Here is a 21,301-nt window from a genome sequence, read left to right on the forward strand (position 1 = left end):
ACATGTGACATCCAAGACACTGGTATGCATTTAGCAATTCTTCAACACCTTCAACATATTCTGGAGATTTTTGTTTTCCTAAGAAGTTTTCACAGATCCACCTTTCCAAGAGCTCAATTCCTTAACATTTAGAGTTCCTTCAAACACATCATCTCTCATAAGATCTCTGATCTGAGAACCAACAAATACCCTTTCCTTCAGTTTTGCTGGTGAAAGGCTGGAAAATTTCTGGGAAATGTACTGGAACCCTTGTGAATTTGTCTTTGCCATGGCTTTCATAAAGTTTTTAATCAATCCCAACTTTATATTTAGTGGAGGAAGAAAGATTTTTGTTGGAGCAACTAAAGGATTATGCTGAACATTGTCTCTACCTGGAGCATAGATGTTTCTCTGTCTCCAATCATGACGAACATAATGCTCTACTGTATGTCTACTGTCTCATAAACACAAGAAGCAACAATATTTTGTGAAAACTCCTTGCATTCCCATTAGCAGACCAATGACTTTCAAATCTCCGCAGATATTCCATTGATGATGCTTATATTGTATAGCATCCAAAACAACTGACAGATTTTCATAACTTTCTTTTAGATGACATGAGTGAGCAATAGGGATTGATGGTTTCATATTTCCATTGTGAAGCAACACTGCTTTCAAACTTCTCTGGTATGAGTGAATAAACAATTGCCAATCTGCAACAAAATACTCTTGGTTCAGTTCTTCAAAGAGACCATTGACACTGTTACAGTACACCATTGGTCCATCAACTGTGGAAAATTGTGAATCACCAAAAAAAGGAAAATGGGAAGCTATTTTGCCATAAAAATACATGAAATTTTATTGAATCTCAGTTTGTACAACAATTTAATAAATAATGGGGACAGAAAAATGCAAGAAAACTGGCCATTTGTAGGTACAAAAACCCGAATAATCCTATTTAGACAATAAACCATGCATATAATCCCACCACAAAAACGGAATAAATATATGTGTTTCTTAGTAAGCAGCTAAATGGTCCAAAGGCAAAGTGCATTGTGCATATGAAACAAAAAAAATGGCTTTCTAATGACCACAATATCAAAGTGCATAGAAAAAGGAGGTATATAATGCATAAAATATATAGCAGTGGCAAGATGATATTGCCCATGTGTAACCCATGTTTGGGTTAACCAGCTATATAGCCTAGTAATTCAAGTGCCCTAAAAGACAGTTGCCCAAAATATAAATAAAGTGCAATGATAGAAAAATACAATGGTAAAGCATGAGGGACAAATGAGAGTAAATAATAATGGCCACTGGATGTTTGGTACCTTACCTCTAATGAACCGTGGCACCCCCAACTCGCATTTCGCATTCAGCTTTTTCCAAGGGAGCGAGCATTTGCCCCTCATGCTTTACCTTTGTATATTTCTATCATTGCACTTTATTTATTCAGTATTTGGAGGTTGCCACAAATCTAGGCATATTATAGTTTTTTGTGAAAAATTGTGTTAAAGTGTTACTTCTGTTTTGGTAATAACACACTTTGGCATCATCATGAAGAAGATTCTTCTGTTTCAACCTAGATGCAAAAGTTCAGCTTGATGTTTTGAAAATGAAAGGTCTCTGATGAGATCATTTAATTCATGTTGAGTAAAGCATTCTGGCTGATCGGCTGCTCCATCGGGTACATACTCATCTTGACCTGAGGTCTCCATTTCTTCGCCAGTAGCTTCAGCTCCATAGTCTTCATATTCTACTTCATTTTCATCCAATCCAGACAACGGTGGTACAGGAACTGGCAAGGTACCATCAGGTGGAACTGGCCTAATCGCAGATTCAAGTTCAGGGTAATTAATCTTATGTTTGTTGTTTGTAGAAAAGCCCTTCAGTTTGACAAAACAAAAGTAGCAACCATCACTATGATTTTTGGGTTCTCACCAAATCATGGGAACAACAAATGGCATAGCCACTTTCCTCATATTCAACCAGTCATGAAGACCATTTGAACAATTTGAGCATATCACATGATAGGAACAAGCTTTTGTTTTGATCATCAAGTGGACACTTAAAGTACATGTGGTACATCTTTTTAATACCATGAGTGATTGAACGTACTTGACCTTTTGATATTAAAGAACCACACAAATAGCAGAATCTGTTTGGATGCTTCATACACTGTCAGGGTATTTTTCTCCTTTAAATCAACTCAAACAGTAGAGTAAGTTCAGTTCAATGGTTGTGACGAACAAAAAAAAAATGCGATGAGCCGACCGCCGCTATGTAGATATTTCCCCAGAGATTACAGAGGCAGCTTGTATTTAGAACTGATTTTACTGGAGGTAATCTGGTAGTTAACTATATACAGTTGTGAGGTAAATGGGTCAGCCTATTCCTCACAGATGAACATTTGCAGACAGGCAGTTTCTCAGTGTGATACTGGCTGCTTTCAGGTTCTTTCTCTGTGGAGACCCTCACTCAGTTACACCTCAGTGCCTGAGCTGTTTTCTTCCCTCTAAGGTGACTTACCCTCCCAGAAATCCAGTGAAAATCCTCTCACAATGTCGGCTGCTCGCTGCCTTCTCTTCTATCTCTGTGTTGCAGGGCTCAAAATTTACGGTAATTAGTCCTGGGGAAAAATTTAAAAGCAAACTGAGGTTTTAATATGTTCTGTTCAAACCGTTTTGATGAAGCACCAAGAAATACCATTTTGACAAAGCACCAAGAAATGAGCAATGTTGAGGACTGTAGACATAGTGGTTAGCCATGGAAGCTTAGCAACAGATTAAAAACAACATGCTTGCGTTTCTTCAAACTCAGAAAATGTCCAAAAGTGCCAGCAACTCTGAAGTACTGCTAGCAACCAGAAGGACCCAGCTAATCTGAGTTATTATTTGAAGACTGGTCCGGAGTTATCTTCATGGAAGAATTATGGCCAAAAAGCCATACCATTGAATTGGAAACAAGGCCAAGCGACTCAACTATGCCCAAAAACATTGGAACTGGGGTGTAGAAAAATGTCAGTAGGTGCTTTGGTGACAATGAGAAATATTTGACTGTACCAGAAGGTAATTTGGAAGCTGAGAGGCTGGAGAGCGATACAGTACTGAATATTTTGCTGGCAATAATGAAGCATTGATGACATTCTAATACAAGTTTGGGGATGCTTTTAAGTACATGGAGTTAGAGTTAGGCATTTGGACAGGATTAATGGTGTCATCAATGCTGAGAAATACAGGCAGATACTTATCCATCTTGCAGGACTATCAGAGAGGCGTCTTGCTCCAAATTCATTCTGCAGCAGGACAACGATCCCAAACATACCAATGTCATTAAGATCTATAATCATCATAGATTGTAAGCTTGTGAGCAGGGTCCTCATTCCTCTTGGTATCTGTTGATTTATGTGATTATTGTTATGCTGTAATGTCTATTGTCTGTACAAGTCCCCTCTGAAATGTAAAGTGCTGCGGAATATGTTGGCGCTATAGAAATAGAATTATTTATTATTATTATTATTATTATTATTATTAATCATCATAAAGAAAAACAAGGAATTCAGGAGGTTATGATATGGTCCATGCAGAACACTGAACACTGATCATTGAATTTGTCTGGGAATACATGAAGAGATAGAAGGATTTGCAGAAGAAAAATGTCCCTAGAGTGTTCCTTAAAGGGGTTGTCCAGTACAAATCAATAAGTTTGCATTCTGTGTGACTTATGAATCCCCTCAGCGCATGCACTGTGTGCTGCGAGAATTCACGGTTTCTGACCTGGTACTGGAGGTTATGTATGCATTATACATACTCCTGGGCAAGGCCCGTCTAGTGGGTGCCGCTTAACTTCATAGACTTGTATTGTGGGTGTGGTTGACTAGAGGGTGCAGGCTTGCTCCATATCAAGTAGCTGCACCCACTGGCTGGGAGTATGTATAACGCATACATACCCTCCGGTCCCGGGTCAGAAACCGACAAAACCCTGCAACGCACAGTGTGTGTGCTGTGGGAATTCATAAATCTGCAGACTTATCAGTTTGGACCAGACAACCACTTTCACTGTGTGCAATTTTACCTAGAAGACTTGATGATGTTTTGAAGGCAAAGATTGGTGACACCAAATAATGATTTGTAGTAGATTTTTCTTCTGTTCATTTACTTGTTGACTGATAAAATGAAACTGTTTACAACTCTATTTTTTAACGCGTTCTTACGACCCAGCATTTTTCTCTGGATGACCAGCAGTCTTTTCATGGTTGCTGTTTTATTTCTCTGGTCTCTTAAAGAAAACCTGTCATATAAAAAAACATTATTAACCTGCAGATATGGGTTTATTTTGCAGGTTAATCGAGTTCTGACACCCTGTGGCCGCCGCACTGAAAGTTCTGCTGCCGGGAGGAAATTAACTATTTGCCCCTGGAAACCTCGCTCTTTCAGCCACCCACACAGTTTCAGTCACTGCAAAGTGCATAGTGAGTGGTGGCTATAACTGTGCCCCATCATCATTAGAGTCGGCTGTTAGTCAGTGCCAGAAAAGCGATTACAGCTGCCTCTCTCTATCTACTTAGCGGTGACTGAAACCATGCCGGCACCACCCCTATGACTGAAAGAGAGAGGTTGCCGGGAAGGGAACAACCTGCAGATTAACCCCATATCTGCAGATTAATAGCATTTTTTTATATGACATGTTCTCCATAAAGTGCATGCTAATCACTCCTGACTCAGTCAATGTCAATGTACAAGAGCCCTAGGAATCTTAATAACCCTTCCCCAGTAATTTGATTTCTGAACAAAGAGGTAATTTTGGTTCTTGATTTTGAAAAAATGTTTGTTCATATTTCATCTTGATATTTATTGGTGTAGTTGATCCTGACAATATGTTGGCAACCAATTCTCATCTCTGCCTGAACTCTTCCTACATTGACCCATGCTCTAGTTGAGCATGAGTACTGCCTGCTGCCTTGGCATAGTGACTGGAAATTCTATTTAACCCAGTGAATATTATTTGCTGATTTTTCTTTTAGTTTGTGTAGTTTGCCACTAATATTACTATCACTTTTGATGTTACAGGGGGGTTGCAAAAGCTTGGAGTCATGCTCATTTTGGAGCAGGAACAGGTCAGATTCTCCTGGATGAGGTACAGTGCACAGGAAATGAGCTGTCTATAGAAGAGTGTCAACGAAGTTCATGGGGGGATCACAACTGTGGACACAAAGAAGATGCAGGCGTTTCCTGTACACCAGTTGCAGGTATCACATACACTTTATGTTCATTTTAACTTGTTTTGTTCATAAATCTTCCATAATATTGAGTTTACAAAAGTCATTGTCATGATTTACAAAGAGTTGAAAGACACTATTGATTTGTAAGCCTGTTCATTGTCCTGCCAGAAATTTCCTTGTAATTGACAATACAAAAAAGCCCATTAAACAATTCACCTCGTCAGCAGAAGACCTGGAGGTTATTGGGATAATAAACATGCCATTACTATAATTCGTCAATTTGCCACTGAACTAAACTATTACGTAAGGAATTGCTGGATGTTTAGTCTAGGAACTTATGATATTGTTATAGGTTCTATTGCGTGTGCACAAATAGCTGAAAATAATACTGCCTATCTATTACATTTCATACAGATGGCTCCATTAGACTAGCAGGTGGTAGAGGTAGCCATGAAGGACGTCTGGAAGTTTTCCATAATTCACAGTGGGGGACGATATGTGATGACGGGTGGACAGAGCTGAATACACAAGTTGTGTGCCGTCAACTGGGATATAAGTAAGAATCATTTCATGTCTACTATAAACTAGAAAACGTATATAAAACATAAACACTAGACTCATAGCGGTATGTTAAATGTATAGAAGCAATGGCTGATTGCACCTTTTGACATCTTATTTCCATGATCGGATGGGCCTTTGGGCATTGCCACACAGCCAACTGAAAGAGTAGAACAAATTGCACAGAACAATAATAATAATAATAGTAATACTAATTTCTATTATGAGTTATAGTCAAATGGTAATAGAAAGTGGGGCAGATTTACTAATAGTGTCATTATTTAGCATAGAAGTATACCCAATTCTTCAAATTTATTACTGTGGTTCTTGCTGAATAATAAATTTGATGCATCTTCAAAGCCTTTTTTGTAACTTTATAATGCTTTTGATTGGCTTAAAGATGTATTTATATAGTCTCATTACTAGTATTTCCTGGGTCACCCTGTTTGCTTACATGCAGCACTTCCAGCTTCATTGGCTTCATGTACCTTCCACCATCTCCCCCTACCCTCCCTTCTATCAATGTTCGAGTTCTGCGTGGGCAGTGATCTCGTAACACTCACCCTCCCTCCTGTGTTCATCTCCCTAATTTTACTTTCTTCCCCCAGTATTTCCTTACCCTACTCTCCTTCTGCACTTCCAACTTCATTAGCTTCATGCACCTTCCAACTTCTCCCCTTCCCCTCTCTTCTATCAATGCTCAAGTTCTGCGTGGGCAGTGATCTCCCAGCTCTCCCCTTCCCTCCTGTATCAGTCTCCCTAATTTTACTTCGTTCCCTCATCATCTGTGTCCCCTAATCTCCTCCTGCACTTCCATCCATCAGTTCTGCTGTCCTGTATGGCAGTGAGCTTCCAGTCGGCCCTCTCACTCCTGTGTCACTCCCTTTTGTGTCTGTCACTCAGTGTGTGCATTGATCTGATTGCTATCTTACCCCAATACATAATTATGTGTTACATTACATCCTTCCCCAGCATAGTGCATCTCCCACTTTTACTTCATTTTATCAGTTTCTGTCCTCCGTGAAGTGAGCTTCGAGCCCTCTCCCCAGTAGTGTAACTTGAAGTACGTGATCCTTAAAGCAAAATCTCCTTCCAGGCCCTTAACTATTATGAGACATTAATAGTTTAAGTCTTCTCATATGAGCCAAAAGAACCTTTTGGGCTCCTCTCTAGGCCCAAGTATGACTGCAATCCCTGATTACGCCATTGCCCCTCCACCTCTCCTATGTCTGATATCACGTACTGTGCTCCTGCCAGGCTTCCTATTCTGAGTGAGGTTCCGCATACACTTGGATCTGCGTGCCTTAGGGTCCCGATACACTAAGTGATGCTCCAGCGATCCCGACATCGATATGACCTGGTAAGGATCGCTGGTACGTCGCTAAATGGTCGCTAGTAAGCTGTCAAACAGGCAGATCTACTCAATGACGCAGCAACAATTCGGCGATCCGTATAACGACCTCGGCAGTAATTGGACCTTGTCACACAGCAGCTATTCTGACGACTCACGCCTGCGTCCTTGAGTTCTGCGTCGCCAACAAGGTCGCTCGTCGGCGTCAAACACAGCGATGCATGCTGGCCAGCGTGACGCCAATGATCAAAAAATGGCTCTGGACATTCGAGCATGGTCAGCGATATCCAGCGGGGGGCTGGTCGCCGCTATGTGTCACACGTAGCGAGATCGCTGGCGAGGTCGCTGTTGCGTCACAAAACCTGTGACGTTTCAGCGATCTCGCTAGCGATCTCGTTATGTGAGACGGGGCCTTTACTCCTTACCTCTTGCAGCAGCCTCACTGATCACAGAGGGAAAACTCAGAAGCTGGCATTGCATTTACTGTGAAGGCAAGGCTCAATTCCCACCCCTACATTCCCAGAAAAGATAAGGTTCGGACAACAGCAAATCTCAAAAAAGTTGGGTGGGAAAAACATCTGTGCAACTTGTCTGTGACGTGCTCTCGTGTGACTATTTTTGAGCTGTGCATTAGCTTTCAAAAAAAATATCCAAATGAAAGATAAGTCGCACTCATGTTGAAGTCACATGTGAATTGCATTGAAGCATATGGTAAATAGGTCATGTGTGGCTTGTGATCAGTAACAGAAAATCCGATATGTTTAGAAACTTTTGCTCCTCTATGTCACAGTCGCAGATTGCAATGCGACACCTTATAAAGTCATTATATATCTCCAGTCTCTGGTGTCAGCTGCTGGCCCCAATAACAGCAAGAGCAGGAGCAGCTGATGAGGGTATTCATCAGGCAGCGCCTGAGCTCTAAATAAATAATTTAAAAAAGCGGAATGTGTACCTCTGTATTTTTGATAACCAGCCAGGCAAAAGTGACAGCTGGGAATTGCAACCCTTAGCTGTCAGCTTTAGCCAGGTCAATTGAGTAGATCTGTTTTCTTCCAGCCAGGGTCATGGTCCCCTAAGCTGGCATCCTATCCTTTTTATCCAGGAGGGTCCATGTTCGGCGTCCATGCACAGACACTATATGTTTGGTATGAATCCCGAACTTTACTGTTTGGGTGGGCCCATCTCTATCCAGGATGAGGGGCACAGATATCTTCTGCAGGTTCACAGGATCTCTCTTCAGATCCAAATCATCACCAGTCCACCAGATAAAAGGTCCTCCCCCAAACAGCAGTAGAGGTTGGAGTAAGACGCTTGGAGATATTGTTAAGGACACCTATCTAAGGACAGAGACATCGAAGGGATCCTTAAACTCGCCGAGAGATGAAGTAGGTCATCGCGCTAAATTGCTTGACAATTTTGTATGGACAAGAGTAATGGGGAGCAAACTTGTATGAGGGCACCTTTAGGCAAATATTATGGGATGACAACCAGACTTTATCTCCAAGCTGATACAGAGGCAGAAAACCTCTTTTCTTGTCAGCATGAGTCTTCATCTGAGACACAGTATTAAGGACGGAGGACTTGGTCTGCCTCCAGATATGGAGGAAGTCTCCATAGAAGGAATCAGCAGCTGGTAGCCAGGAGAAAACAGGCAAAAGTGAGGGTATTTGAGAATGATGGCAGTATATTACAAAAAATGGAGTTGTTCCAGATGTCTCCCCAACATGATTATTGTAGAAAAATTCTACCCAGGGGAGAAATGTCATGGAAAACAAGCCCAGGTTGTAAATGAAGAACAGATATGAAGACAAGTACACTAGACGGTCCGGGCCGAACGTGTGCCGCACAGAAGCGTCAGCGAAGTAGGGAAAGATGAGGAAACAAGTACGTGGGGCTCTGAGTGCGACAGCTGTGCAGGTTCAGAACACCTTTTACCTGCAGATTAACCCTATATCTGCAGGTTAATAGTGTTTTCTGACATGACAGGTTCTTTTTAAATGGCTCAACACAACTAATATAACAAGTGGATTCTACAAATTAAATAAATGTGATAAAAATCCTTAAACTAACTGGGGTTGAATCATTTTGATCACTTTATCTATACGGAATACCATACTAGAGAGGTCATTCTCTGTTCGCGCCAGTTCCACCTCTACTGCATCCTGTGGAAACGAGGTCTCTATGATTAGTGCCTGCAGCTACAGGATAATTAGTACTAAAATAGCCTCTTTGACATAGGAAGAAGTTTAATTATATTAATCCTCGTAGTCATCATAGTCTTGTCTGAAATGGGTTCACTGGTAATGGGGATTCCAGATGTTTGCCTCCAGTAGCCAATAATACATCACAATGATATGTAAGACTTTGTAGTCTTCTTGGTTTACTTAACCCTTTCGCGCCTGAGCCTGTTTTTGCCTTCGTGACCAGGCCAATTTTTTCAATTCTGACCAGTGTCACTTTATGAGGCCATAACTCTAGAATGCTTCAACGGATCCTGCTGATTCTGACATTGTTTTCTCATGACATATTGTACTTCAGGATAGTGCTAAAATTTCTTAGATATGAACTGCGCTTATATGTTAAAAAAATCGAAATTTGGCAAAAATTTTGAAAATTTTGCAATTTTCAAACTTTTAATTTTTATGCCCTTAAATCAGAGAGTGATATCGCACAAAATAGTTAATAAATAACATTTCCCACATGTCTAATTTACATCTGCACAATTTTGGAAACATAATTTTTTTTTTTTTGGAAGTTATAAGGGTTAAAAGTTGACCAGCGATTTCTCATTTTTACAACAAAATTTACAACACCATTTTTTTTAGGGACCACCTCACATTTGAAGTGAGTTTGGGGGGTCAATATGACAGAAAATACCCAAAAGTGACACCATTCTAAAAACTGCACCTCTCAATGTACTCAAAACCACATTCAAGAAGTTTATTAACCCTTCAGGTGCTTCACATGAATGAATGGAATGTGGAAGGAAAAAATAAACATTTAACTTTTTTTCACAAACATTTTACTTCAGAACCATTTTTTTTATTTTCACAAGTGTAAAAACAGAAAATGAACCACAAAATTTTTTGTGCAATTTCTCCCAAATACGCCGATACTCCGTATGTGGGGCTAAACCACTGTTTGAGCACACGGCAGAGCTCAGAAAGGAAGGAGTGCCATTTGACTTTTTCAATGCAGAATTGGCTGGAATTGAGATAGGACGCCATGTCGCATTTGGAGAGCCCCTAATGTGTCTAAACAGTGGAAACCCCCACAAGTGACCCCATTTTGGAAACTAGACCCCTTAAAGAACTTATCTAGATGTGTGGTGAGCACTTTGAACCCCCAAGTGCTTCACAGAAGTTTATAACGTAGAGCCATGAAAATAAAAAATCATTTTTGTTCCACAAACATGATCTTTTAGCCCCCAATTTTTTATTTTCACAAGGGTAACAGGAGAAATTGGACCCCAAAAGTTGTTGTCCAATTTGTCCTGAGTACACTGGTACCCCATATGTGGAAGAAAACTACTGTTTGGGCACACGGTGGGGATCGGAAGGGAAGTAGTGACGTTTTGGAATGCAGACTTTGATGGAATGGTCTGCGGGTGTCATGTCGCGTTTGCAGAGCCCCTGATGTGCCTAAACAGTGGAAATCCTCCACAAGTGACCCCTTTTTGGAAACTAGACCCCCCAAGGAACTTATCTAGATGTGTGGTGAGCACTTTGAACCCCCAAGTGTTTCACTAAAGTTTATAATGTAGAGCCGTGAAAATAAAAAAATCATTTTTTTTTCCACAAAAATGATCTTTTAGCTCCCAATTTTTATTTTCACAAGGATAACAGGAGAAATTGGACCCTAAGAGTTGTTGTCCAATTTGTCCTGAGTACGCTGGTACCCCACATGTGGGGGGGACCACTGTTTGGGCACACGGTGGGGCTCGGAAGGGAAGTAGTGACGTTTTGGAATGCAGACTTTGATGGAATGGTCTGCGGGTGTCATGTCGCGTTTGCAGAGCCCCTGATGTGCCTAAACAGTGGAAATCCTCCACAAGTGACCCCTTTTTGGAAACTAGACCCCCCCAAGGAACTTATTTAGATGTGTGGTGAGCACTTTGAACCCCCAAGTGTTTCACTAAAGTTTATAATGTAGAGCCGTGAAAATAAAAAAATCATTTTTTTTCCACAAAAATGATCTTTTAGCTCCCAATTTTTATTTTCACAAGGGTAACAGGAGAAATTGGACCCTAAGAGTTGTTGTCCAATTTGTCCTGAGTACGCTGGTACCCCACATGTGGGGGGGGACCACTGTTTGGGCACACGGTGGGGCTCGGAAGGGAAGTAGTGACGTTCTGGAATGCAGACTTTGATGGAATGGTCTGCGGGCGTCATATTGCATTTACAGAGCCCCTGATGTACCTAAACAGTGGAAACCCCCAATTCTAATTCCAACCCTAACCCCAACACACCCCTAACCCTAGCCCTAACCCTAACCCTAGCCCTAACCCTAACCCTAACCCTAACCCTAACCCTAGCCCTAACCCTAGCCCTAACCCTAACCCTAGCCCTAACCCTAGCCCTAACCCTAGACATAGCCCTAGCCTGCCTACCTGCTTTTTTTTTCTTTACTTTTTTTTTTATTTTTGTGTTTTTTATTTTTTGTATTTTTGACTCATAGTAACGCCACTTCTCCTCTGATCTCACACTGGCAGATGATCAGAGGAGAAGCAGCGTTACTATGTGACAAGATCACTGCCCGGCACATAGTAACGCCACTTCTCCTCTGATCTCACACTGACAGATGATCAGAGGAGAAGCAGCGTTACTGTGTGACAAGATCGCTGCCTGACACAGCTGTGCCAGGCAGCGATCAGCTGTGCCAGGCAGCGATCTAGTCACACTGTAATGCTGCTTCACCTCTGCTCATCTGTCAGCATGAGCTCAGAGGAGAAGTCGCGTTATAATGAGGGAGATCGCCGGGAAACAAGCAGCTTTCCCAGCGAGCTCTCTCATTGGCTGCTGTGACGCGACGTCATCAGGACCTGAACCAATCAGGTCTCGATGACGTCGGGGGTCCCAGCATGCATTGTGCACCGGGATCCCCGCGTTATAAGGTATGAGGGGGTCCCGGGGGGCACAAAACCGCCGACAGTAGATAAACGTCGGCGCTGCACAAAGCCCAGCAAACGCCAACGTTTATCTACTGTGGGCGGTCGCGAAGAGGTTAAAGGGGAATTATGGTGTAGCAAATTTATTTTTACAGCCACATTTCTGTTTTGATTCATTATGGCTTTGTTGTTATTTCATAGGACCCTGCAATTTACATTTGTAGTGTGTTGTCGTTTAGTGGACATAGAGATACATGGCTTGTTACGATACATTGCTATGGCAATGATACCGTACTGTGCACTGGCGGACATGGACAGAAGTGGTCCCCTGTGCAAGAACAGTAAATAGGCCATTTGCAGCCCATTAGCTCATCATAATGCACAATTCTACCTGTTTTAGAGGTGGAAATGGGCCCCTTACCTCTTGGGCTTGCACTAATGATATGTCTGCCACCGCCCCTAGTACGGTGCTGAATTAGCTCTGTACCTGTGTGTTCATCACATGACCAGGCTGATTTATATCCCCTGGTAGAAACCTATTGCAAGCAGAGCAGACATATTGATAACAAGAGCACTTGATGCAGAAAGTAATTGAAATATTGTAATTATTATTATTTTTAAAGAAATCTGTCAAATGATTTTTCCTATATAATCTGAGGACAGCATGAGGTAGGTGTTAACACACAGAATCCAGTGATGTGTCACTTATCAGGCTATGTGTGGTTGTTTACTTGCAATGAAGGTTCTAGCACTAGGACATTAACATTGCTATGACTAGCTTGCTGCGTAAGTCCTGGTCCAACTTCGCCCCCTCCTGTGATAAGAAGATCATTGTCCATAGACAATGTACATGGAGAGCCTGGTGTAGTTGGAGTTAGCTGTGCTGTGGAGACTGAAAAACTTCTATTGTGGCATTTTGATTTTTCTCTCATAAGGCATGTACTGATTGATTGAATTAATTAATTCTCTAATTTATTAGATCAGACTTTTACAGATGCAGCAACATCACATATGTATATTTTATTTTTTTATTTTAAATGTAGAAAAAAGGGGGTTAATAATTTTTTTAATATTTTTTAAAAAATTATTTTTTATTTCACTTTTAGTCCCCATAGGAGACTTGACCCTGCAATCGACTTGAATCTGTGATCGATAGTAGAGTATCGCAGTACATAGTAAAAATCATGGTCTACAATTAAGCTCATCCACAAGAACTATCATAGCAGGCAGGGCTGGGACAAGGTATTTTGGTGCTCTATCCAGATGAAACCAATGACATCCCCACACATGAAACCTCAGCCCCCATGTAAAGGATAGGGTCAGAAACTAAGGCAACAGGACCCCTAACGCACCCCCCTTTGATGTGAAGGTAACACGCCTTGATGACCACTTCCACTAGAATTGTTACCTGTTTTACCAAAAAATACCAGCAAAAATAAAAAAGTGGTGTATTTTAGAGGTGAGGCTGAACAGGGAGATATTTATATCTGCCATACAGCAAATACAGTTGAAAGTTCTCACTCAGCAGAGGTACCATAAGTGAGATCACCCGGGCTCATCAGCTGATGAACTCTAACTGAACTCTATGGTGATCTTTCTAACTGCAACTCAGCACTACACACTGCAAGAGTGATTACATGCTCCTGTCAGTGTGTTGCCAGCTGCTGGGTAGAGCAGTAACATTAGTGACTACTCTCAAAATAATCAGGATTGTTTTGGGACATTATGGATTATCTCTTCACTTCAGACAGGTGAGGAATGTGGTTGTTTATTATTTTAATTCAATTGCAGGGGACATTGGCCTCAGTGGACTAGGGAGTATGGCTTAATTTAGAATCAATAAAGACGTCTGTGTCATTTTTTCAAATAAAGGACTTTATTCTGGCTGTGCGTTTTTTTATACAATATCACTATGAGGTTAGTAATGGGGGCATCTTATAGACGCCTCTCCATTACTAACCTCTGGGCTTGATGTCATCGTACAATACAAAAGTGATATTAGCCACAAATATGAATCCCACTTGCCACTGCCACAGGGCAAGTGCGAAGAGCAAGGCCACAAGCTAGAATTGGTGCATCTAATAGATGAGACCTTTCTGGGGTGACTGCGAGCTACTATTTCTATACTGGGTGGGGCCCAATATCCATAGCCACTTAGCAGCCAGAAAATACCAGCCCCCCAGATGTCAGCTTTAGTTTGGCTGGTTGTCAAAAATGTAGGGGACCCCACGCTGCTGTTTTAAATTATTTATTTAAATAATTTAAAAAACAGCGTGGGAACCCCTGTATTCTTAATAACCAGCCTTGCTTATGCTGACAGATGAGGGTTGTAGCCCGCAGCTGTTAGTTTTGCATGACTGGTTATCAAAAAGACAGGGAAACCACGTAATTATTTTTTTATAGCGCAATTGACGGTCAATTGCCACTTTTTCTGGTGTCTGCTGTTTTGACAGCTTTTGGCCCCCCTGAAGTTGTTGTCTACGCATTTGATTTTGCCTCCCATTGAATTAAGTGCTGTTTGGTTACATTCAATGAACTGTTCCAGGAACATCGAGAAGTTCAGAACATAGCCAAACAGATTCTTGAAAGGTTCACTCACCTCTAGTCCCCACAGCTCCTCTTATGTCCTCATAGCAAGTGCCCTATGTCCCAATAGTCAGCGCCTGTTGTGATGTACCCACAGCCCCTCTTATGTCCCCATAGTCAGCCCCTTATGTTCCCATAGCCAGTCCCTCTTGGAATCTCCCTACAGGCCTCAGGTAAGATAGCCTTCACACTATTAAATGGAAAATAATAGAAAAAAAAAGAAAAAAAAAAGTTTATGCTCACGTAGTCCAGGCTCCTCTTCCACCTGATGCAGCAGTGGGCGCTAGACATCGCAATGACGTCAATGTATCACGACATCACACATCCTCTGCAATCGCTGGAATTCCTGGCAGGTCAGGGACCTGATTACAGCTCCTCTGCTCTTGTTCCAAGGGGTGTCGACATCAACTGTACTTGCGTCTTACAGACGCAAATGCAATTGAGTTTGAGGATGAAGCTATGGCCGGGGTGCTGGCAGAGAGAGGGGTGTGTGGTGTAAGTGACTTACACTGCTCCCCTGTGTGTCCACGCCCCGGCCATCACTTTGCTGAATGTCTGCGGTCAGAGGAAAGTGACTGCCAGGTACAGACATTCAGCAATGTCAGGGTTTTCTTTTTCTCCAAAATGTTCTCCCTCTGGGGTAGGCAAATGGTGCCCATCCTGCCTACCCCTTGTCCAGAGACTGATGGCAGGTACTGTACATTCGACAGGTTTACACCTGCAATGAAAACCAATGGAAAGAGGAAGAATCGCAATGTGCGTGTAAACTAGCACACCTCCCAGGCCAGCATATAAGGGTTTAACAATAAATAGCAAGGATCGCTACTATTAGGCTGGGTTCACACGTAGCGGAATTCCCGCAGAAGTTACCGTGAGAATTCCAGAATTCCATTCCGCGGGAAAATCGCATTTGAAATTCCCGTGGAAAAACTAGCAATTTGCAAGTGTAATTAGCTTGCAGAATGCTAGCGTTTTCCAAACGATCTGTAGCATTGCTTGGAGAACTGATTGACAGGTTGGTAACACTGGTCAAACATAGTGTTTGACGAGTGTGACCAACTTTTAACTATTGAGGCTGCCTATGCAGCATCAGTAGTAAAAAGATCTACTGTTAAAAATAATAAAAAAAATAAAAAATCAGGTTATATTCACCTTCCGACGTCCCTCGCAGCGTCCCCAGGCCTCCACGATGCTCCGGCAGGTCCCGTTCCCAGTGATGCATTGCGGCAATGACCTTTGATGACGTTGCGGTCTCGCGAGACCGCTACAGCATTGCGAGACAGCGATGACAGCAAAGGTCATTATCGCAGTGCACTACTGGGAGCGGGACCTGCCGCGTGTATCTCTGAAGCCTTGGGACGCTGCGCGGGACGCCGGAAGGTGAATATAACCCGATTTTTTATTTTTTATTCTATTTTTTACAGGGATATGGTACCCACAGCCCGAAGGACAGTCTCCTCTCCACCGGACCATGGGTACCATCCGCAAATGTTCTGCTTACTTTTCACATGGTGGGCACAGCCACATGCGGAAAGTAAGCAGAACAATGCATTCCTATGTGGGTGGAATTGCCGCGATTCCGCAAAATAATGAGCATGCTGCTTATTTTTCCGAGATGCGATTCCACCGCGGGAAAATCCACAGCATTAGCACAGCATTGAGGAATCCCATAGGATTTCATGGGATGCTGTATTTTTGCGTTTTCGCGGCAAAATCGCGCGTTAAAAACCGCTGCGAAAATGCAAAAAAAACGTGACGTGTGAATGCAGCCTTACAGGCAGATGTGTAGCACAGATAGCATGTGCTGGGTATGATGCAGGCTCAGCTCTTGGGCCCACATGAAGCAAAGTGACCTATAATTGGGCGTACCAGTACGTTCATTGTCAAGAGGGTAACATTTTATTGTTTGGCTACAAGTGGCAATATTATTGTTATTATTTTTAAAGCATCATTAATTCAAAGGTGCTGTACATGTGAAGATGTGTGTGTATATACACTCACTGGCCACTTTATTAGGTACACCTGTCCAACTGTGTGTTAAGACTTAATTTCTAATCAGCCAATCACATGGCGGCAACTCAGTGCATTTAGGCATGTAGACATGGTCAAGACAATCTCCTGCAGTTCAAACCGAGCATCAGTATGGGGAAGAAAGGTGATTTGAGTGCCTTTGAACGTGGCATGATTGTTGGTGCCAGAAGGGCTGGTCTGAGAATTTCAGAAACTGCTGATCTACTGGGATTTTCACGCACAACCATCTCTAGGGTTTACAGAGAATGGTCCGAAAAAGAAAAAAAATCCAGTGAGCGGCAGTTCTGTGGCCGGAAATGCCATGTTGATGCCAGAGGTCAGAGGAGAATGGGCAGACTGGTTCGAGCTGATAGAAAGGCAACAGTGACTCAAATTGCCACCCGTTACAACCAAGGTAGGCAGAAGAGCATCTCTGAACGCACAGTGCGTCGAACTTTGAGGCAGATGGGCTACAGCAGCAGAAGACCACACCGGGTACCACTCCTCTCAGCTAAGAACAGGAAACTGAGGCTACAATTTGCACAAGCTCATCGAAATTGGACAGTAGAAGATTGGAAAAACGTTGCCTGGTCTGATGAGTCTCGATTTCTGCTGCGACATTTGGATGGTAGGGTCAGAATTTGGCGTAATCAACATGAAAGCATGGATCCATCCTGCCTTGTATCAACGGTTCAGGCTGGTGGTGGTGGTGTCATGGTGTGGGGAATTTTTTCTGGGCACTCTTTGGGCCCCTTGGTACCAATTGAGCATCGTTGCAACGCCACAGCCTACCTGAGTATTGTTGCTGACCATGTCCATCCCTTTATGACCACAATGTACCCAACATCTGATGGCTACTTTCAGCAGGATAATGCGCCATGTCATAAAGCTCGAATCATCTCAGATTGGTTTCTTGAACATGACAATGAGTTTACTGTACTCAAATGGCCTCCTCAGTCACCAGATCTCAATCCAATAGAGCATCTTTGGGATGTGGTGGAACGGGAGATTCGCATCAGGGATGTGCAGCCGACAAATCTGCGCCAACTGTGTGATGCCATCATGTCAATATGGTCCAAAATCTCTGAGGAATGCTTCCAGCACCTTGTTGAATCTCTGCCACGAAGAATTGAGGCAGTTCTGAAGGCAAAAGGGGGTCCAACCCCTTACTAGCATGGTGTACCTAATAAAGTGGCCAGTGAGTGTATATATATATATATATATATATATAACATACAAGAAGTACAATAAACAAACTAAAAGTGACAGACTAGTTCAGAGGTGAAGAGTACTCTGCCCTCACAGGCTTTCAGTCAACATGGTATTTGGGAAAGAGAGAATAGGTTAATGAATTGAAATAGCACAGGTTGTAATAAGGTGGCAGTAGCATTATAGCAGACTTTACTGAAGAGTTGAGTTTTCTAGTTGCATCTGAAGGTTTCAGTCATGGAAGCCAACCTGAGGTAGTGAATTCCAGAAAATATGGGATGCTTTGGAAAAATCCTAGAGACAATTGTGTGAGGAACATACAAGGGGCGAAGGAAAGGAGAATTTCTTCTGAAAAATACTCTTTAAAGGGGTTGTCCTGTCACGCTGTATAACTGCAGACTTATGAATCCCCCCAGCACATGCACTGTGCACTGCGGGAATTTACCATTTTCTGACCTGGGACCGGAGGTTATGTATGTGTTATGCATGCTCCTGACAAGTGGGCGTGGCCTCATTTCCATACACTTTAATGGAGCGAGGCCGTGCCCTCTAGTTGGCAACGCTCTCTGGATGACCGCGTCACTAGGCGCGACCTCTCTTCATACTAGTGTATGGAGTGAGCCCACGGCCACTAGATGGTCTCTGTCTGGGAGTATTTATAACTTATACATACGCTCTGGTCCTTGCTTAGAAGCCGGAGAATCCCCGCAGCGCACACACTTGTCAGTAGAATGACTGCAGACTTATCGACTTGGAACAAATAATCCATTTAAGAGAATTTGTTTTATCCCAGTTTTCTATAGAAGAGGTGTAGGTTTGGTAATTCTTTCATAACTGGGCAATCTTCCATTGTGGTGCTTCAGTCCCTGCTCCTTCTAAGATCCATAACTTTTTTTCGACAACATTGCCTTATGAGGCCTGGTTTCTCATAAGATGATTTGTTGTTTTGAATAACACCATTTTTTATATCATAAAATGTACTGGAAAACAATTCCAAGTATTTATGGGAAACTATAAAAGAGCAATTCTGCGGTGGGGCATCAAAGAGTACTAAGATGACAGCCATGGAAACCCACCATCAACCTGCTATCACACTGCAGAGGTTTCATGGTCTCAAAAAGTGGCACATGCCCTCAAACTGCACACCTTAATATTTTGGTGCTTTTACACAATAAAAGTTTTTTATATTTAAAAAATAATTATTTTTCCATTGCTTTATTCTGAGAGCTAAACTTTTTTATTTTTCTGCTTATGGAGCTGTATGGAGGCTTGTTTTTTGTGGGACAAGAGGTCATTTTTAATGATATCATTTTTATTTATATTTGGCTTTTTGATCGCGTTTTATTCCACTTTTTATTTTATAGGTTGGGTCGTTATGGATATCAAATATGTGTATTTTTTTTTAACATAAATAAATTTATTTATTGAGTTCATATTTTTTTTTTTTTTTTTTTGTAATTTTTTATATTTTTACAATTTTCATTAACTTTATTTTTACTTTTTTACGTTGTCCTAGGATTGGACATTAGAGAAGAGAGAACCTTTCAAGGTTTGGTTTCGTTCCATTCGCCAAACATTTAGATGTTTACCGAACATGTTCAGTTAACGTACCCGAACCCCTTTAAATTCAATGGGAGGCCAAACCAAGCGTATACACAACTTAGTGACAAAAAGCTTCTCGAGCAGCTAAAATTAGGGGCGGACACCATGAAAAGTGGCATCAGTTGACCCACAGTATAAATTTGTAAGTGGCTAAGAAGCAGTCAGCATGAAGTATCAGTGTCTGGCCCTGCATTTACATCTTGGAATTGAAGTTTCGGTGGACATAGAGGAAAAACAAATATGTGGAAGGTTTATATAAATGATTGATCACGTCATGGAGCACAAAGCGCCTGTGCTTGGTTTGAACAGTCATTCTGTGCTGACAGAATCCCTTTAAGCCCTTGCGTTTTTGCTGACATCAGGCTGAGTGCGGCTTTTAGTTTTCAGTTGGTAAAGCATTGATGTCTTGTATCGATGATCTGCGTCTGCTATTTTCAAAACTAAGAAGCAAAACTGAGTGGAAGACGTGTAGCTGTCAGTACAGCAGACAACCTGCTGAAACGTTTGTTGCCTATGACAGCTCATACTGTTACATAAAATGTCAGTGTATGACAAGAGGAGACATTCTGGAAAAACACCCCATGAAACAATAAGAAGAGTCATCACTTAATGTTGCAGACACCAGCGGGTGTAAAGGTCGTACGCCACATGCTTCATTGAACGCCGCCACCCACGATGGCCACTTGCACATTCTTTGTACATTTATGCTCCCGGAGCCCCCAGCTCTTGCCTCTTTATCTTGGCCCATGAATGTATACACTGTTTGTGGGTGAGCGTGGATGAATGTGAAGAATACAGTCTACATTACATCAGTCATGTAGTATCCCCACCACCACCCTCCAACCTCCTATAAAAAGTCGGCTTTTCCCAATGTCCTCTACCAAACCCATGCATTCTTGAATACCAATGTAAAGTGGACGTAGTATGAAAATAATTCAGAATGTGATATTGCAGCGCTGCTACCTGGTGATAAAGGAGAGGGCTCTGAAAATTGCTATTTATCGTAAGATATTTTCTGGTAATGCATTTCCATTATGCAGACAGTCCTTCTTTATATTAGGACATAATACATTTAGGGGAATGTTCCCAGCAGCGCACAGAACTTCCGGAGATAAGTGTTATTGACATGAAATCAGCTGCACGAGGAGCCGAGCCGTGTAATGAGAGGGGAGTAATGGGGGAAGCGGTGTTAATGGAAATCTATCAGAAGTTTTAACTTTTCACTTGTAAAGCAGATAAAACATACTTTATTAATTATACTAGAAATAGAAGCGTTCCTCAGGGTTGCCAACCATCCAGAAATTCCAGGTCTGTCAGTAAGAATTGTTGACTTTTTTGCCTTGTCTGTAAAAAATTATTTTTTCGGGTGCTGAAGAAACTTCTATAGATTCTTTGGACTAATTATTATTATTATGATCATTTTACAGTTCACAGTGAATGCAACTCTTACCTTCTTATCAGCGTTATGGGCTGTACACATGTATCACTTATAATCATATAAACCAAGACTTTTACACGTGCTGCGCCAATGCTTTGGAATGCATTTCCCAGGTCAATACGATTAGTCCCCAATCACTACAATTTTAAGCATGCCCTGAAAACGCATTTATTCAGATTGGTCTACTGCCTCAACACATTAACCTAACTATCCCTGTGTGGCACAATCAAAAGTTTCACC

General features: G+C 42.0%; 1 protein-coding gene across 6 annotated transcripts in view; it reads left to right on the forward strand.

The window, feature by feature from the left end:
* Positions 1 to 21,301, forward strand: part of PRSS12 (serine protease 12) — a 497,636-nt gene that overhangs the window by 321,400 nt on the left and 154,935 nt on the right. For all 6 annotated transcript variants that reach the window (XM_073571862.1, XM_073571866.1, XM_073571863.1 and 3 more), the window contains 2 exons: positions 5,049 to 5,227; positions 5,615 to 5,756. In XM_073571862.1, coding sequence (XP_073427963.1) covers positions 5,049 to 5,227; positions 5,615 to 5,756 — 321 coding nt within the window. The remainder of the gene's footprint in view (positions 1 to 5,048; positions 5,228 to 5,614; positions 5,757 to 21,301) is intronic.

The sequence above is a fragment of the Dendrobates tinctorius genome, unplaced genomic scaffold, assembly GCF_039654945.1.
Source record: "Dendrobates tinctorius isolate UK_male_01 unplaced genomic scaffold, ASM3965494v1 ptg000030l, whole genome shotgun sequence".
Taxonomy (NCBI): Eukaryota; Metazoa; Chordata; class Amphibia; order Anura; family Dendrobatidae; genus Dendrobates; species Dendrobates tinctorius.